Source organism: Solenopsis invicta, chromosome 8 (assembly GCF_016802725.1).
Source record: "Solenopsis invicta isolate M01_SB chromosome 8, UNIL_Sinv_3.0, whole genome shotgun sequence".
NCBI classification, from domain to species: domain Eukaryota; kingdom Metazoa; phylum Arthropoda; class Insecta; order Hymenoptera; family Formicidae; genus Solenopsis; species Solenopsis invicta.
The window spans coordinates 3,257,668-3,274,978 of NC_052671.1; the positions used below are offsets into that span (position 1 = coordinate 3,257,668).

The window sequence follows — 17,311 nt, forward strand, 5'->3', positions numbered from 1 at the left end:
AAAAAAAACCGCCGCGCGGCTCATTAACTGGCGCCGGTTTGCTCCGTCGTCACCGCCGCTTTCCGTAGAATACATTTTTCCGTGTGCGCGTGCGCGCGCGCGCGAACAACGTAATAACCATAATCAACGCGTATCTCTTTCTTTCTCGCGAATAACGGCGCGATAAACTGCCCCGACCACTGACGCGACGGGCGGGCGACGCGACGCGGCGGCGGTGCGGTTGCGGCGTTTTCCCGTCGCCTTTCATCTCGTTTTTGCGACACGCGACTGGCCACGGCGGGCGGGAAAATCTACGATGTGTACGATAAGCCCTCGCGAAAGTTTCTTCCGGCGCGCTCCCGTTCGAGTTTATCGTTTCTTGCGCAAAACTCGGAGAGAAGTCGAAAACATTGTGGAGGGAAAAAAAAAAGAAGACGGAGGGTATCTCATTTCAGTAAATATCGAAAATTGGAGACAGCAAATTTACCGTGACTTACAACTACGGAAAAGTTGAGTATATATATTTATCGATGACGGAATAGCTTGTATAATGAACAGATATTATGAGATATTTGCTGACAAGGTAGGTGTCGCAGCAAAAAACGCAAGAACTTAATTATAATGCTTGAAGACGAGATTGGCCATAACACAGGCTCTTGTGCCGCTGAAACATTCTTTGTGATTTTACAACGTACAATTTCTGACTCTTTCGATTCTGTGCGCAGTTGCTTTCGGTTTCAAATACATTGGTAGATTGAATCAGAATAACGCGTTCCGCGAACAATAGGGAGATGTTAGGAATTAGAATTTTCTCAATAAACGGTTAAATATTCTGTTTAATTCTTATGTTTAATATTCATTGAGAAAACTAATTCTAAAATTTTAATTTCTATTCTTAGTATCCAACATTCCCCTATTGTGCGCAGGACCCAAGTAATATCACAGAATTAAATTGATAAGTCAATTTTTATATTACGGTACAGAGTTCGAAAGACTCGGAAATTATATGTAAAATAAAAAAGAAAATTATTTCAGCATCAAGATCATATTATGACCTATCTCGTCTTTAATTGTATTACATACAAAACGCGATTCAATTGTTACTTATCATGTTATTAATCATTTATATGTATAACAGATCCTTCGGTCATTTTTCACTGTCGCACACTGAAAACATAATTGTCGAAAAACTAAAATATTTAATCCGATACGTTCAACTAAATATTGAGTTGGTTTAATTAATTATTGATTACAAAAAATGTAATGGTCGAATAAACCGTATTTTTTGTGCGACTAAATAATTCTTGAATCAGTCTAATATTTAGCTGAACACGATGGGATTAAATATTTTTTTTTATTAAATTTTTTTCCGAGTGCAACTATTTGATATTCAATACCGAAGTATCTTGCTCTTCCATTCGACATACAACAAACTTCAATGCAATTTACTTTTCAATAATCCAAATTATTCGTCTTTATACTCGGTCATTACTGATCAAAGTTTCGGGAGTTTAATAAACTGGCCTTTTCGATCGTGGGTGTTGTGGACTGAAGAGAACCGGAGAGGAAGTTCAACAGTGACGGATGACCGGAGTTTTCGTGGACACGCGCGTCTCTCGCGCCGAGCATAGTCTCGGCGACGTACCGGAGAAATATTTCCCAGGAGGTTCACGACGAGCGTGCCTGGCTGACGTGACGAAGATCCATACAATTACGCAGACGTAACATCAGACACCATAATTTATATGCACGCCGGACAGACCGCGACAATGAGAAGACACGAAAAAAAAGGGGGGGGAGGGAGCGAGGACGATCCATCCTCGCTGTAAAAGAACTCTCGCGATCGAGAGTGACGGCACGTCGTAATTTACGATGGAAACTGCGAAAGACTCGCTGAACTCTTTATCCGTCGGGACATCATCCGACTTTTTCTTCGCTGGCCCCGAAGTCTTTTCGTTTCATTGTTGAAAAAATGTATAAGGTGGTCGCCCTCCTCGTTTTCTCCATTCATGTGTAGAATTCTGTTTATTGTATGAATCGTACCTTCACAGTTTAAAGCCGAGGAATGTCACGTTTAAGCTTTCAATGGCAAAAAACGTGTAGTTGTGCGACAACGCAATTTTAAAACCGAATATACAATGTATCCAACCACTGTTTGATAATTAACCATCCATTGTCCAATGTTTTTTTCACTCCCCTGTTTTCTCACTCTAACCCGGTCACTAATGCATTTTCGAAAGTCTTGGGCTTTAAAAAAAATCTAAAAAAAAATTTTATGGTAATTATAGTCCTCTTTCAACATTCTAAAACACAATTTCAAAATTGTTTGACCCGAAACGTCTTCCTTTTTTTTTGCGTGTGCCCGAATTTGATTCAAAATAATTAAAAATTGAAAATTCGCCTCCTTTTAACTCTCCAATTGGACCAAGCAGAATTATTAACTCGATTATTTCCATTTTTGTCACACAGTATTAAATATATATTCTAAAGTTTAAATATTCAAAGTTGCTTTTCAAATACTCGAGAAAAATCATTATTTCCATGTTTGTTATAGAATTTAAACAAAATCAAATTAACGCGTTACATTAAAACCGTGCTCACAATAGAGGAATATTACATATTAAAAATAGAAATTAAAACTAGACTCACAATCAGTTTTCTCAATGAGTGTTAAACGTAACGTACAATGAACGCGAATAAAACGTGAAAAAAATAAATATGTCGTGCAAGATACAACATAACTTATTGTTCATTTACAGCGTTCATTGAAGAAAATGATTCTAATTCCTATTTCTATTGTCCAACATTCCTCTATTGTGTGCAAGGACTAATCGACCTATCACCAGCTGTCATCTTTGCGAAAATTACTGGGACACCGTGCTAATCGATTGGATCCACGCGCTCCAGTTTCCAGGTTTCCAGGTTTATCCCATAGAAAGGAAAATGTGCGACACGCCTGGGAAGAAACAGGTATCGTCCAAGTAAGATGCGAAAGTGAAACGTCGAGACGAACGGTACTTTTCTATCATCCTTTCTCTCCTTTGCACACACACACACACACACACACACACGCGCGCGCGCACTTTATAAATCATATCGGTGAGCGAAACGACGGCGCTTGGAAGGACAAAGTGAAGAGAAGAAAAGAAAAAATGAGAGAAACGACTCGATGAAACCGGACCGCGGTGAGAAGGACCGCGGGAGAAGACAAAAAAGATATGAGAGAGAGCAAGAGAGACGCATCTTGCGACGACCGGCTCGCGGAGAGCCAGATCATAAACGAACGATCGTAACGAAAGAGAGAAATATTCGAGAAGGAAGAAACGGAGATAGAGAGAGGAGGTGGTCTCCTTCTCTCGCCGTAATTTGTGTGAGGTCTACGGGCAGGTAACGGCCAAATCCGACCGAGGTCGGGCGGGCAATTTTGAGAAAAATTTTGATCGCAGGATACGAACGAGAATCGGCCTTGACTTGCAGGTACCTTTTCCACGAGTTCCTTTTCCTGCGGCTAGCACGAAGGCTACGGTCGGCCGGAGATGTATTGTTAGCGGAGGATCCTTTTTAAGGAGAGAACGCACCTTGGGACGCTCCTAAGCGCTTAACAGGTGCTGTGGAACCGAGGGTTTGCTCAGGTGCTGCGTCGGTGGGCCTTCTTCCTCGATTTCATTGTCGAGGGAGAGCCGAGAACGCCAAGATCTTTCGCATTCTCAGACACGAACGAAAATTTTGCGAGAAAAATTACATCTCCGGTAAATTTGCGAAGAATTGTGAAGTTTTTGCAAAAACAAAAAAAAAAAGGAAATTCGTGAAACGCACATCGCTATTCGAGATGTTATTGTGGATTCGATTGGACTACACTGAAAAAAGTTTGGGTAATAAATCCAAATGTCGAGTGAAATAATGTAAATCAAATATACTTGGTTAATATAGCCAAAAATAATTTAACTTTTTTTAATTTTTTGTAAATATTTTACTAAATTTTAAAATACTTGCTAAATGTTCAGAAAAATAAAAATTATTTTTGGTTATATTAACCAATTGGCATTATTTCACTCGACATTTGGTATTATCACTTTTTTTCAGGATGCACTAATGCACGTTAAAACCATCGGATACCGATCTAATCAATTGGCGAGAGAGAACTGAAAACGCGAGGATCTTTCACAGACACGGAAGATGCGATGAAAATTTTTCGAGGAAAATTACACTTCGAGTAAGTTCGCAAAAAACTGCGAGCAGCGGAAAAAGAAGAAAAAAAGCCCGTCATACATATGTACATACATTATTATTTGAAGATGTTTATAGCAAATTGGATTGCATCATTAGTGTCACCGGTTACGGAAAGAAGCAAATTGCTACGCAAGTTCAATACCTATAATTAAGGATTGGACAGTTTAATAAAGAAATTATGCTTGAAAGCACCGAATAAATTATCAAAGCAATTAGTTCTTTGTTATAATGAAAGTTATTAAAGTAACAAGTTTTTTTTCCGTTACAGCAGCTAGAGAACGCGCCATTTTAGTTAGCAATTTTGTTAAAAATTTTAATCCGTATTCGACTGATTTCACAGAAAGTTAATAACAAATTTGCTGTGCTATTTAAACAAATATGATTACAATCGCCAACTTTATTCGGCTATAAACTTCTTTGCTATTTCAACGTAGAAAATACTGGCTGTTCCTACATTACGGCTATGAAACTGCTGAATCAGAGAAGTTCTTATGCCCGATTTCTTCATACCTTCTGATAGCTATCTTGCAGATAAAGATATTCGTCAATTTAATAAAAATTCGTTTTCTTCACTGAAATTTCTGAGCAGCTATTTTTCGTACTACTAACTTTTGATACAAAATGTACCAGAATTTTAAATAAAATTATCATACTTTCTTACAGATAAAGTATATAGAGGTGAAGAAATTGGGCATCAGTTGTTTTAATAAGTCTTTTTTCCCGCGATTGTATACTGATCTAATCTAAGGTTACAACATTCCAAAACGTCCTTTCCGAGGAAAACTGCTCGAAATACAAAATACATGTAAACGTGTACTATGTTATAAGCGAGTAAAATTTTCCTCGGAGGATGTTTTGGAATGTAGCTTAAAAGTAGTAAAATGCAAATATCTCGAAAGATAAAAATTATATATTTTAATAAACAGCACAATAAAGTATAATGAGAATTTCGCGGATTAACTCGTTTGTATATTTATTGAACGTATTTTTGCGTTCATTTGTACACAACAATGAATTAATGTACACCAGTGTGCAGCACCAATGCGTCCAATCGAATTCGCTATTAGAGATTGCAAAATTTCACTTCTCTCCCTTTCTTTTCTCTCAAGATGATCAATAATGTCTAAAAACGGTAAAACGTCCTTTAATATTTGAGACGAATTAGAAATATTCAAGCAGCTTCATTGGATAGTTTCCAAATGGCGAGATAAAAACTTCGCGAGAGAGATGCGAGCAGTACTAAAAACAAAACGTCCACTGCTAGGGGAAACGATGGTCTCCTCTCAACTTCATTCGAGGGATTAAAACTATTTCGAACACGAGTCTCAAGATTCTCTCATCTTGCAGCACAACCATATTCCAAGTAGAAACAATTAAATGCGACGTATTCAAAGGTCAGAAATTTCACAAAAAAAATTATATATATACATTTACATGCGAATTGCAAGTTCCTTCATATCATTTGCATCTTGGATCGGAACTTCTCGAGATACGATGATTCACGTATATCTAATACATCGCGAATTTGCCAACGCTAATGATTCATCGCTGACGAATTCGCACGCTTCCGCCCGACACGGCGGTAAACGAGCGCAATTACACGAGAGAACGAGCGGTCAGCCGCGACATTCTGCAGCGAACGTGGAAAGCCGCGACGGACGGGATTCCAGACCGACGGAAACACAGAGGCTCGTGCACCGCCACCACGGCGGAAAGACAAAAGAACGCTCGCGAGACCAAACCGGCCGCGATGGTCGACGGTTAGTGGTCGTTTCGAATTTGAACTCGCGCGACGCGAGAGAATGCCGTAGAACGCTGTAGAACGGACACGTTGCGGACATGGGGGCGACGCGAAGCGACGCCGGTGGACGCGCGCCATTTCAAACCCAAATTCGAATTCGCGAGCGACGGTTGGAGAGAGAAAGAGAGAGAGAGAGAGCGCGCGCGCCTGAACTTGGTGCAAAACTTCACGTCGAATTCCAGAGAGCGGCGGGCGCGGTGCGACGGTTAAACCACCTGCTGAGTGTACTCGCGTGCTTGCCTCACCTCTGTCTTCCTCTCACCGCCTGTCTCTCCATCTCCCTCCCGCGTCAGTCCTTCTGCACCGCGAGGTGCGGCGGCAGCGGCGGCGAGAACGGTACCGCACACGAGAGCGGTCCCGTGGGAAACCATGTGCGAGATTCCATCGGCAGATGGGATTCCTGAGTGCACCGACGCGCGTTATCGCGTACGGCGAATTCTTTCGCGCACACTTACCTGTCATCAGCTGCAGCAACAGAATGACCATCGCTACGGAGGTGGAACTCTCGCGACGACGGGCTGCCATCGTGACGTGATCGCTGCCTATCTTCACTCTCCACGGAGAAGATAGTCCTCGCTTCTTTCCTTCACCACACACCGTTCCAACGTTTTTCTTTATCGCCTTCTCTATCTCTTCTTCTCGCTGCCCGTTGTATCGCGTTCACTGACACCACACGCGTTCCCCGAACCCACCGCGATCCACAGAAATCGAGCGATCAAGCGGCGCGGCGCATTCGAACGATTCTTCGATCGACCCACGATGGATGGAACGTCACGACGTCGCGCTGGCCTACCTCGAACTGTAGCGGGGAGCGCCGCATACGCGCTCGGCAAGACCTTCGGCCGCGCTCGGCCGTTTCCGCCGGGCCACGTGATTCCGTCGGCACGCAGGCAGGTACGCGGCCGCGGCAGCGGCCGGAGAGGGGAGAGGAAGGGGGAAGGGACGATGACGACCGTTTCGCGCGCGCGACCTTCCATCGGCCGAATCTCCTCTGGATCTTGTGCTTTGTTTTTCACCGAATTTCGACGACGACATCGAGATAGTCGGCGTCGACATTCCCGGAATGGAAGCTGACTTTGTGTTTTCCTTGATCGAGGTATTCCCTCCGACCGATAGTAAACTCGCGTCGTCGGACTCACGACGCGAACATTCGACGAGTCGAAATGGCGAATCGCGAAATTGTCGCCGGCGCACGGCGCTTACACACGGGTACGTAAACATTCTCTTTGGTCGGTTCGTTTGTATTTGGTACATTCTTAAGGGGATGCTGGCGGCGTCGGCATTACCAATGAACTTACGTACGATTTACAAACATACGTGTGATTTTCGAAACGTCAACAGACTTGTCTCGTACACTCTCTCTCGCACTCTCTCGTGTACATTCTCTTCTATACTCTCGCGTATATTTTCTCGTACACTCTCTCACGTACAATTTCACGTACGTATAAACACAAATTTGTCAAGCATTATATTCTCTCAAGTTATTAGCTTTCCGACTTAATTCTGTCGGTTATTCATTTACGCATTTAACATCTGGCTCTGCCTTCATTTCGTACACATAACCTGCATAATGTTTCTACGAAGTTAAACGCTCGGCGGACTATATTTTTTTGGTCGCTGTATTAAAGTAAAAATTGATTAAAAAGTCGGTAGTTTTTTACTTTTTCCTGTTTTTGACAAAAAATGGACTAGAGTCATATACATTAACGTGTGTATTTTAATTCTGTGAAAGGAATTATATTTGTGTAAAACCAATACGAAGTATATGTAACTTGTTTAACAAAAAGATATTTTCGTTAATAATACAGACGACTCCAGCATCGCCTTAAAATGTCATAAATCAAACGCAAAGCCGTATTAGCATTTTAAGACTGTTCTTAAGACTTGAAAGAGACTCCTCTGACGAAAAAACTTTAATACAAATTTAAAAAATGCTACAAAAATCTACAAAAGAAAATATGCTAATATTGGAACAGCTCTGTTAATTTTAATAACAAAATACATATTTTTATGAAGAAATATTTTTACGAAAAGATAAATAATTTGTACAGATTTGCATTTTTAGTAGATCTTTATATTTATTTATAGAAATTTTTTCTACCTGTGTGAGTTGCTCAGAAATGTATAGAATGTTGTAGCTCGTTGTAGTTTTATCGAAAAAATGTGTAGAAATTACAAGAACGACGTATTACAAAAATACAAAATTTTAGAATTCAGAAGTGTTCTAATTCTAGCATTTTTGTAGTATTTCTTAAACTTGTCTAGAATTTTGTAGAATTCACCTTGGAAAAAATTTTACAAAGTTCTACATAAATTTAAGAAATGCTATTAACATCTATATGAAAATGCTAGAACACTTGGAACGCTTTTTTAAATTTTTGTAAATTTTCTGTATTTTTGTTGTACGATTTTTACAAATTCCTTGATAAAATTACATCAAACTAGGTCAAACTACAACATTTTACGCAATCTTAAATAGCTTATTCTGCCAAAAAAATTTTATGAGTGATTACACAGTTCTACTGAAAATATGGAAAAAAAAAATGGAAATTTCTAGAAACAATTAATTTCTTTCGTAAAAATGTTTATTTATGCGTGAAGATATTTATTAATTTTTTTAGATAATACGTATCTAACAAAAGTGTTCCAATTCTATAGCATTTTGGCGTAGAAAATTGCAGAATTTTTTCTGCCAGGGTGATCTTGAGATTATGAATACCAGACTTTAGTACTACACGATTGAGAAGCGAGTCGCGCACGAGGTACGCTATTTGTTACTTAAAGTTGGGATTAAACCGCGCGTTAGCTCTACACTTTTCGCACGTAGGGGCCCAATATTGGACTATTACCTCCATATATCGACTTTTCCTAGATCGGCCATTTATCTTCCCACCTACGGACACGTCGCTGCATCGTACGCTCGTAAACACGCGGGCGTAACACTTTCCCAAACGAATATAAATCTCCCGGCGGCGAGGGATTTTTGTTTATAGGATATATACAGCAATCTTGTTTTCGGAATTTGTTTCGCTCTATGCTCTGCCCGCATATGCAAAAATCGGCGATTTATGACGACGGCTTATCCAGTCGAGGTGCACACACACACACACACGCGCACACACTCGCGCGTAACCCTCGCACGCGGATGCGTACGCGCGAGGTATATGCTCTAGTCACAAAAAAAATGAACACTATCTAATCTGCTTGGCAGCGCAATACGGAGCAAGATTGATAGACTCGAGACTACAATAACTGCCGGCTCATTAAAAAGAACTTCCGAGAAGTGAGGTAAATTAAATTGGACGAGAATGGAAATGAAATATTATTATACATATTAACTCCAGCGCGAGTCTGAATGATGATTTAATTTAGATTAGCTTTTAATAACATTGTCGCGCGAATTAATCTCCCGGAACTCAACGCGTGCGAGTATAGCCCTCTCTCTTTCGTTGCTTCTATGTCACGTGCCTTGAACGTCGTCACTTAACGAATCCCTTCTCGCCGTCGCGAGATTTATGGCACGTACGGCGAGGAGCTTTCCTTTCCTTGCGCGCCCATCGCCGTCGTCGTCGTCGTCTTCGTCTTTAAGATCCCGAAGATTGATAGCGTATCTGTATCGTGCGCCGTAAATTGCACGCAAATATTGCCACGGCACTAATGATAGGCCCGTAATTGCGACTCTTGTGTATACAATTACACTCGGAAAGCTCGCGCCGCGCGAACGGCGCGGCTTAATTCGGTGAATTTACACGGAGACGCGCCCAGATGGAAATAGACGGAGAATCGGACTCGTCGCATTCTGTTGGAGAAAGGGCAATCTCGACTCGCGATCAGAGAAAACATCTGATCCGGCTAAAGTATTATTGTGTATCTACCGAGCGTATAAAACGGACTGCACACCGGAGCGACATGCGATAGGCAAGCGTAAGACACGCGACATGCGATATACTTATATCATGAGACAATTTTCCTGCACACCGAAGCGATAACATCATTTATCTTATAGCATAGATGCAAGAAGTCTTCAGACATTTATTTATAATATTTATGATTGATTAGTTCAGGACTCTCGAAATTTAAACCCAATTAAATTAGAAATAGGCTAATGAGAGTCAGCGCGGTCAGACTGATGACGGCTGATGACTTTTGACTTTTATTATTTATATTGATACGCTGAAGATGACTCCAAACGATGAGTCGAAACGTTCAATTTTAATAGAAATGAATAAATGATTGTATATTAATACGTGTGATTGCGCATGCTTTTACCCGCTCTGACTTTCATTAGCCTATTTCTAATTTAATTGTGTATAATATTTATATCCTACTGATTTTTCAGAGACAGGATTAGCCGACAAAATTAAATTATCGCAACTAAGATGTGTCCCTTTGACCCTTCGTGGTTCAACGTCTTTTTCCGTTGCTTTCCTAGTCTAAACGGATCACTGATGCCTAACAATGTTCTTGAAACGGTTTTTGCGCTCTAAAAAGTCCGGAAAAAAATTCTGGTATACTGTTTCAACATTTCAGAATACGATTTCACAATTGACCCGAAACGTTTTTCACTTTTTTCGTATGCGTCAGAATTCGGGGCAGAATAATTTAAAATTGAAAATTCGCCCGAGTCTCCAAATCCCCGGTTGGACCATAGATTTAAAATACGGATAGCTATTATAATGTCGTTGCAGCTGAAGCTCAAATGTATTGGTTATTAAAATGTAGCAAGTACAGGAAAAAAAATTATTCTCTGCTAGAACCAATTATACGTGTAGCAGCGTTCCGTAAATTGCGATTCAAACGCGCGGTTTGATGCGCGTAAGAAATAATTGTGACTTTCTTAGCTATTCGTGTTAAAGCACTCTTTTTTAATTGTAGCTAATAAAAGTTGCATCTCGCAGCAAGTGTATTTTATCTTTAACAGCCAACTTTTAACAATGACAGAAATATTTAAACTACGCGGAGAAAAGAGTTTGTCAAGTAAAGTAAATACATTTTCTTGAATTATAACTTACTGATGTAAACAAACAATTAAACTTGTAACAATAATTTTTTTGTTTTAATGAAATGTTATTTTGATCAAGAAAAAAACTTTATCGTTACCTTAATTATTTCTTTGAACTAATGAATTGTAATTCTAGAAAATATATTTACTTGATACAAGAAATTTTTTTTACTGACATTTAGCCGACATTTCTAAGTTATTTTTTCCGTTGAAACAAACAGAGAAGATATTGAATTCTCTAGAACTTCCGTAATGCATGTCCATAGACATGCCCGTACATTATAGTTCTGCAACGCTTTCGAAAGAGCTTGTTCTACACAACGCAAAATTTTATGGAATTTGAATAAATGTTAAGAATTGTGAGTATGTGCACGCGGAAAAAAACATTCAGTGATACATGTGATATACGCGTCTTCTTGCGTGAGCATCCCCTCTATTCAACTTTCGCAAAGTCTCGGCTTCATTCTAATCCTATCGCGCGATATACATCTTACGAGATATGTACTTATCTTATGACACAAATATCGCAAGACAGATGTCGAAATCGTGCCGGCGCGTGAGTATTTAAAATGAACAATGCATTTTATACACTTTCAATAGATACATATCTAACAAGATATTTATCACGTGTCGCTTTGAAGTGCGGTCCGCTTAAAGTTACCATGTAAAATTTCATTCAACAGTTCTTTACCACGTGAATTTATCTTTATTAAAATTTATCAGTCCCATTGTGCTGGATCGATTCACGCGAAACGATTCTCGATTCGTCCCGTTACACGTGACGTCATAGCCGAAACTCGAAGGTGAGACTGTTCCGATGCAGCCTCGAGTGTTCCTCCCTTTTTTATTTCGAGAAGTATACAAACTCCATCACCGGTTACGACCTCCACTTCGTCCTTCTCTCGAGAGGCTCATCCTTTTTCAAATAAACTCGTCGACCCTCGCGTGCTTCACGGGTTAGACCCATGGTTGGTCTTTCGTGACTCGAGGAAAGGTGGTTGTGTCTTATGATGATGATTCTGAGGGACAAGGAAAAAGCAAGAGGTGCAGACAGTGGGCGCCTCGCTTGTTTATCATTTGTCAGCGGTCTATTTACACCGGAATGAGCTGCAATCTTGCGGACAGAACGATCTCGCGTCTTTTTATGGCAACGTGTAGTCGAATGGTGACATTGGCGTTGTTCTTTGTAACGTTTATGTGCTGATCGATCGTCTGGCAATAAAAAAAAAGGACCGTGCTCGTTAAGGGACAATTGACGGGATTAAATCGAAAATTGAGCAAGTCGTTTTTATTAAATTCCTGGGAAAAAATAGGTCTGTCGTTAAAGCATCGTTATGCTACAAATACGATTGTCCACCGTAAGCTCTCGTTTTCCGAGCAATTATATACACGAGACACATAATTACGGATCGTTAATGTCGCGGTAGCATTTGCGTAAATTTACAGCGGAGGTCGATTAATCTTCGATTATTGCCGCGCGAAAGGTCATGCAGAATTAATTAAATGTTATCCACAATTATCCATTTTAAAGTTTGTATCTCCGGCATTGTTTACAATTCATTAGGAAAGAAAGTTAACGCTCTTCTTGCACGACTAATTCGTCTGGAGCAAAACGAGCCGCGTCTGTTAAGATGATAGATAGTAATTCTCGCGCGACGCCTGCTGAAACACGGCGTTAAGGTTTTATCGTCTTAAAGCTGCCCTAGAAAATCCGTCACGCTATTCACTGGTTTTCTGACGGCTTAGCAAGCACCTGAAAGTGGATCTCGTTTCACTAAAGTGCGCAACTCGTTCCATAACGATGGATGTCCCACGCTATTTTAATAACAAACCTGAGTACCAGCTTCATAACTTTATTAATGATTCGTGAAGCTACAGAATATTCACAACAGTTATTTCTACGTTCCAATATCTTGAAAATAATTTGAGAAAGGGGAAAATGATGTTTTGATAATTTCTGTTTATACATGTTTGATATCGATATAAAATATCTCGTGAAGTATTATATCGTTTTTAATTAAAGACTCATTGAATTTTTTAAACCAGACATAAATCAACTAGCAAATTTAAAAAATGTCGAAAAAGAGAAAGATTATATTGATGATTAAATTCAATATTTTTTTAGTATATTTATTTTTGTAATAAAATATATGGAAAATATATACAGTTTTGTTAACGACTCGATATAGATCCATATGTATATTTTACTATCAATTTGTCAATCAGCAAATTGTTTTGTTGCTTTCTAATTGTCACGCTTCCGTTGCCGCCCGTTACACCGATAGAGGCTAATAAAAATGTTCTCGCTAGCTCGTCAATTTTCGTATTGAAATTAAAATAGAGATAGGGAATAGAAAGATGCGGACGAGTCAAAAGAATAGATGCCGGAGACTTAATAAATAAAAACGACAGAGAAAAGTGTCAAATGAACCGAGAAGCTGGCGCTAAACAACGCCTCGAAACGCTTGTTTCGTTCATCTATTAGGTTTACGAGTGAGTCGGTTTGTTAAACACTTAAATCTTTCTCGGCGCATGAAAAAAGCGATGCCGAAAGCCCGTAGGAACAATAAGCGGGAGGAAAGCAGGATAGGAGATGCGAGTAATAAATTTATGAGGGACAAGCGCGATACGCTGGCTGTTTCAGCCCCTCTTCAAAAGCGACTGCTAACTAAACTAAATATTTATTCCACGATCTCTTTCGCCGACGACGGACTCTTCACGATAAACAAATAGAAATATTTTGTTTCATCGAGTTATCGATTCATCAATTGCCATTGCTAAACTGAGATATTCCAAGAGCTCTTTCCGCTCTTCAATTTCAATACACCGTTGAAAATGTCATGAAATTCAATGTATTTTTAAGTTACACATTAAATTTAATGCATATTGAATTTAACGTATCTATAACTGAAAAGCGTGCGCATATGAAATTTAGTGCACTTGACAATGTTAAATTTACATTAAATTATTAATATCATTATTATGGCTTCATTGAAGTGCGAAGGTTTATAAATTATGTACACTTGAGAAGTGTACATAATTTATACTTTTATCTTCCGAGTGACACTCCAAAGGTGACACGTCAGCACTAATGCTGTTTATGAGCCTAGACCCTTCGCATACATAAATACCTACACTTAAGATAATTTGGAGAAAACAGAAGAGTAGGAAATACAAAAAGAGAATATAAAAACAGAGAAACGTAATGTAAAAAAATGGATAAGTGTACGTTGAATATTTTTAATTCTCCTGCTTTCGTTACATTACATTAATTTACGCTATTGATTTTTAGCAGTGTATAGCAATCGATTTTTTGACACAAGCGGCAAGCAGAATACCGTATACATTTATAAGAAAGGCTGAAGTAAAAATCAAAAGGCGACAAAAAAAAATTTTTTTTTTTTAATATAGAAATCGGAATCCATATGAATTAGATTTTCAAGTATTAGTGGATATTCAGAGATGTTCGCGGAAATGAAAGTGCCAATTTCCGAGCGAGAAGTACGATTCGGGATGATAGGAGAATCTGCAGAATAAAATGGTTAAATTTAGAAATCTGATTCGTGGCATCGTATCCTGCTCTATTCCAATCTGAATCAGATTTTCGAGCAAACGAGGTTTTTTTCCCCTCTTATCATCTTGTATTCTGTAACAAATGTATTCAAATGTAACAAATGCATCCTCTTTCAAGTACCAATGTATATCTCTCTCTCTCTCTTTTTTTTCGAAATGTCAAATTGATCAATACCCAACGCATATCGGGGCGGTTGCGTTATTCAAAAAGTGCTTATTTATGCTTTGCGAAATTATATTTACATACAATTACGAGCACACGACAAAGCTTTTCCGTGTAAAAAAAAAAGGGGGAAAACTTCTGTCGTGACGTAGGGGAGGAAAAAGGTAGGAGTGCGAAAGAAAGCAAGAGCAAAGGGAATGGTTGTGATGAATCATTCTCGGTATCAATCTTCAAGAAGGCAACTGGAAAGAAAGTAGATGAAATAGTACCTTTTACGAGGCAGAGTGGAGCGGGAAAGTCTGCGCAGGGCAAGGGGAGGGGCGAAGGGTAAGAAAAGAAGACACAGCTGCTTGCGATTTTATCTCGTGGAAAATTTGAATTCTGCCGATGGCATTTTAGAGATGCGCCTACGTCTTCGCGCTGCAACGCGATTTCATTTGATGCTCGAGCATTTCGTTTAACGCTCGCGTCATTGTAACTTTTTACATTTCTTCCGGGAAGAGCCGAGAGAGCGTTCTTGTACCTCTCCATCTAACTCGATTCGCGAGCAGTTTATGTTAACAACGATTAATTGCTATCAAACAAATACAAACGATCCTTGTATTCGCCGCGGCAATTTCACGTAGATCAATCTCAGCCCGCTGAACCGTTTACACTATTAAGCTGCCAACAGGTGCGCGCTTTAGGCGGGCTATCGTGCCGAGTGCAATTCGGTCGATCATTGATAGAACGGGAGGGATCACGGTCGGGGAGCGGAGCGGAGCGCAGGAGAGCTTGCGAAAAGTAGAAGGTCGCGCCGACTTGAAAAATGAATGATAAATCCGATTCTATTCGTTCGCATTTCCTTTTCTCTCGCTTTCGCCATTTCCACCATCCTATCCTCTTCTCTTTCATGCCTTCGTCCAGCGCAATGCACGAGAGTGTTGCGTTCGTGTACGTGTCCGTTTGCGTGCGCGCACGTACGCGCGTCCGTGTTGGAGCAGGTTCGCCGGCGCCTGAAAAGCAGGCAGCCAGGCGGGCGCCGTCGCTCGAAAGGGTTTCGCCTCGTTCCACCGACGACGAGAACGGGCGTCTGTCGTCGCCGTTCATCCGCGAGCCGGAGCGGGACGGATAAAAGCGAGGGCGGATAATACGGGATACCGCGCGCACCGAGAAACGAGAGCGAGAAAGGCAGAGCGAGAGATGGTGCAGAGCCGGGAAAGGAGGTTGCGCCTCCTCCTCCTCCTCCTCCTCCTCTTCTCGTCGCTACACGCCTCGAAGACCGTATCGTGGCAAGGCAACAGCCTGGAAGACGACACCCCGGCAACGTCCTCGTCCTGCCCTGATGAAAAGCCGGTCGAATGCTCGTAAAGAAAGAACGGGGGCGCGTCTCTGTGCCGTGTTTTTTGATGCCGCGGACCGCGCACAGGGATATGAAAAGCGCCCGGAGGCTGGGCGAAGTACGCGAAACTCGTTAACGCAACAGAGGTAAATATACGAGAGGAAAGCGCGGTTGGAAATAAAGAGGCGGGTGTATGTTCAAAGGGGGTCCGTTTGATGTCGGCATGTTTACCGCGAAATAATCGTCATTACTGTTCAATCGTCGAGCAAAGATTAATACGTGACATCGCTGTCGTCATAATTTTAGTTATTGACGAAAGTTCGTTATTGATTAGTGGACGGAATACGCGGTCATTTAATTCCGCTCGACTGGAAATTACATGTGCATGAATTCTTGTTTACATTTTCTCTGACGTTACTTCTTATAAAAACGTTTCAGCCCAGAAAACACCAAGTTATATAACTTGGCTATAATTTCAACAATATAATTGTTATGTAACACCCTTGTTATGGAAAAGTACACAACCAACGGTTATATAACTATTAGTTGGGATTTACTGTGGGGTATATTGTGCAAATATTAATTCATACACAGAGAAAACGATTTCTTTGTACTTAATAAATTTTATTGTATTCGACCGAATTTATTTGAAATGTGCCAAACAAGTCAATGTTTGAATCAATAAGTACGACCAGTAATAGAATTACTTTCGTCAAATAATAGAGAGTTTTTGAATTAAACGACAAAATTTTTATTCAAACAAATAAGGTTTCAATAAAACAACTTTTAGCAACTTTTGATGAAATAAATACTAAAATTGAAGAAATCTTTTTTTCTGTGTATTAAATAGCGAACTTAGACGGAAATGTGCAAATAAAATATCAACAAAATGCTTTATCGGTCGTAACTGGATCATAGCGCTGATATTTATTGTATGATTTTATGTACCTTTTCAAGTTCACGAAACTGCGCGTCGAATAAATTTTTCTTAAAACAGTTCCAAGTTGAACGAAAAATAGTGATATCACATTATTAAGTCGAAAGTCGATTTAATAATAAATGCTAACAAGCATCCAAATGTGAGAACTCTTTTTTTCTCTAATAAACTATAAAGAATTTTTCGCGAAAAATAACGCCTCGGCCAGGAATCAATATTAAAACTATAAGCTTTAAAAAGTGTCTGTGCTTTGAGTCGGCGAGATAAAATATCATCTTGATCGATTAGGCAATCAACGTGCAATC

At 40.0% G+C, this 17,311-nt stretch overlaps 2 protein-coding genes across 5 annotated transcripts in view; one reads left to right on the forward strand and one right to left on the reverse strand.

Annotated features, from left to right (window-relative positions):
* The window catches only part of LOC105199643 (fasciclin-2), a 105,702-nt gene extending 98,880 nt beyond the window's left edge, over window positions 1-6,822 (reverse strand). For all 4 annotated transcript variants that reach the window (XM_011166827.3, XM_026134607.2, XM_026134606.2 and 1 more), the window contains exon 1: window positions 6,466-6,822. In XM_011166827.3, coding sequence (XP_011165129.3) covers window positions 6,466-6,535 — 70 coding nt within the window. In that variant the 5' untranslated portion in view covers window positions 6,536-6,822. The remainder of the gene's footprint in view (window positions 1-6,465) is intronic.
* Window positions 6,823-6,968: 146 nt separating this feature from the next.
* Window positions 6,969-17,311, forward strand: part of LOC105199641 (keratin-associated protein 6-2) — an 80,675-nt gene continuing 70,332 nt past the window's right edge. Inside the window, exon 1 of the mRNA XM_039452937.1 lies at window positions 6,969-7,219. The gene's annotated coding sequence lies outside the window, so the exon portion shown is untranslated. The remainder of the gene's footprint in view (window positions 7,220-17,311) is intronic.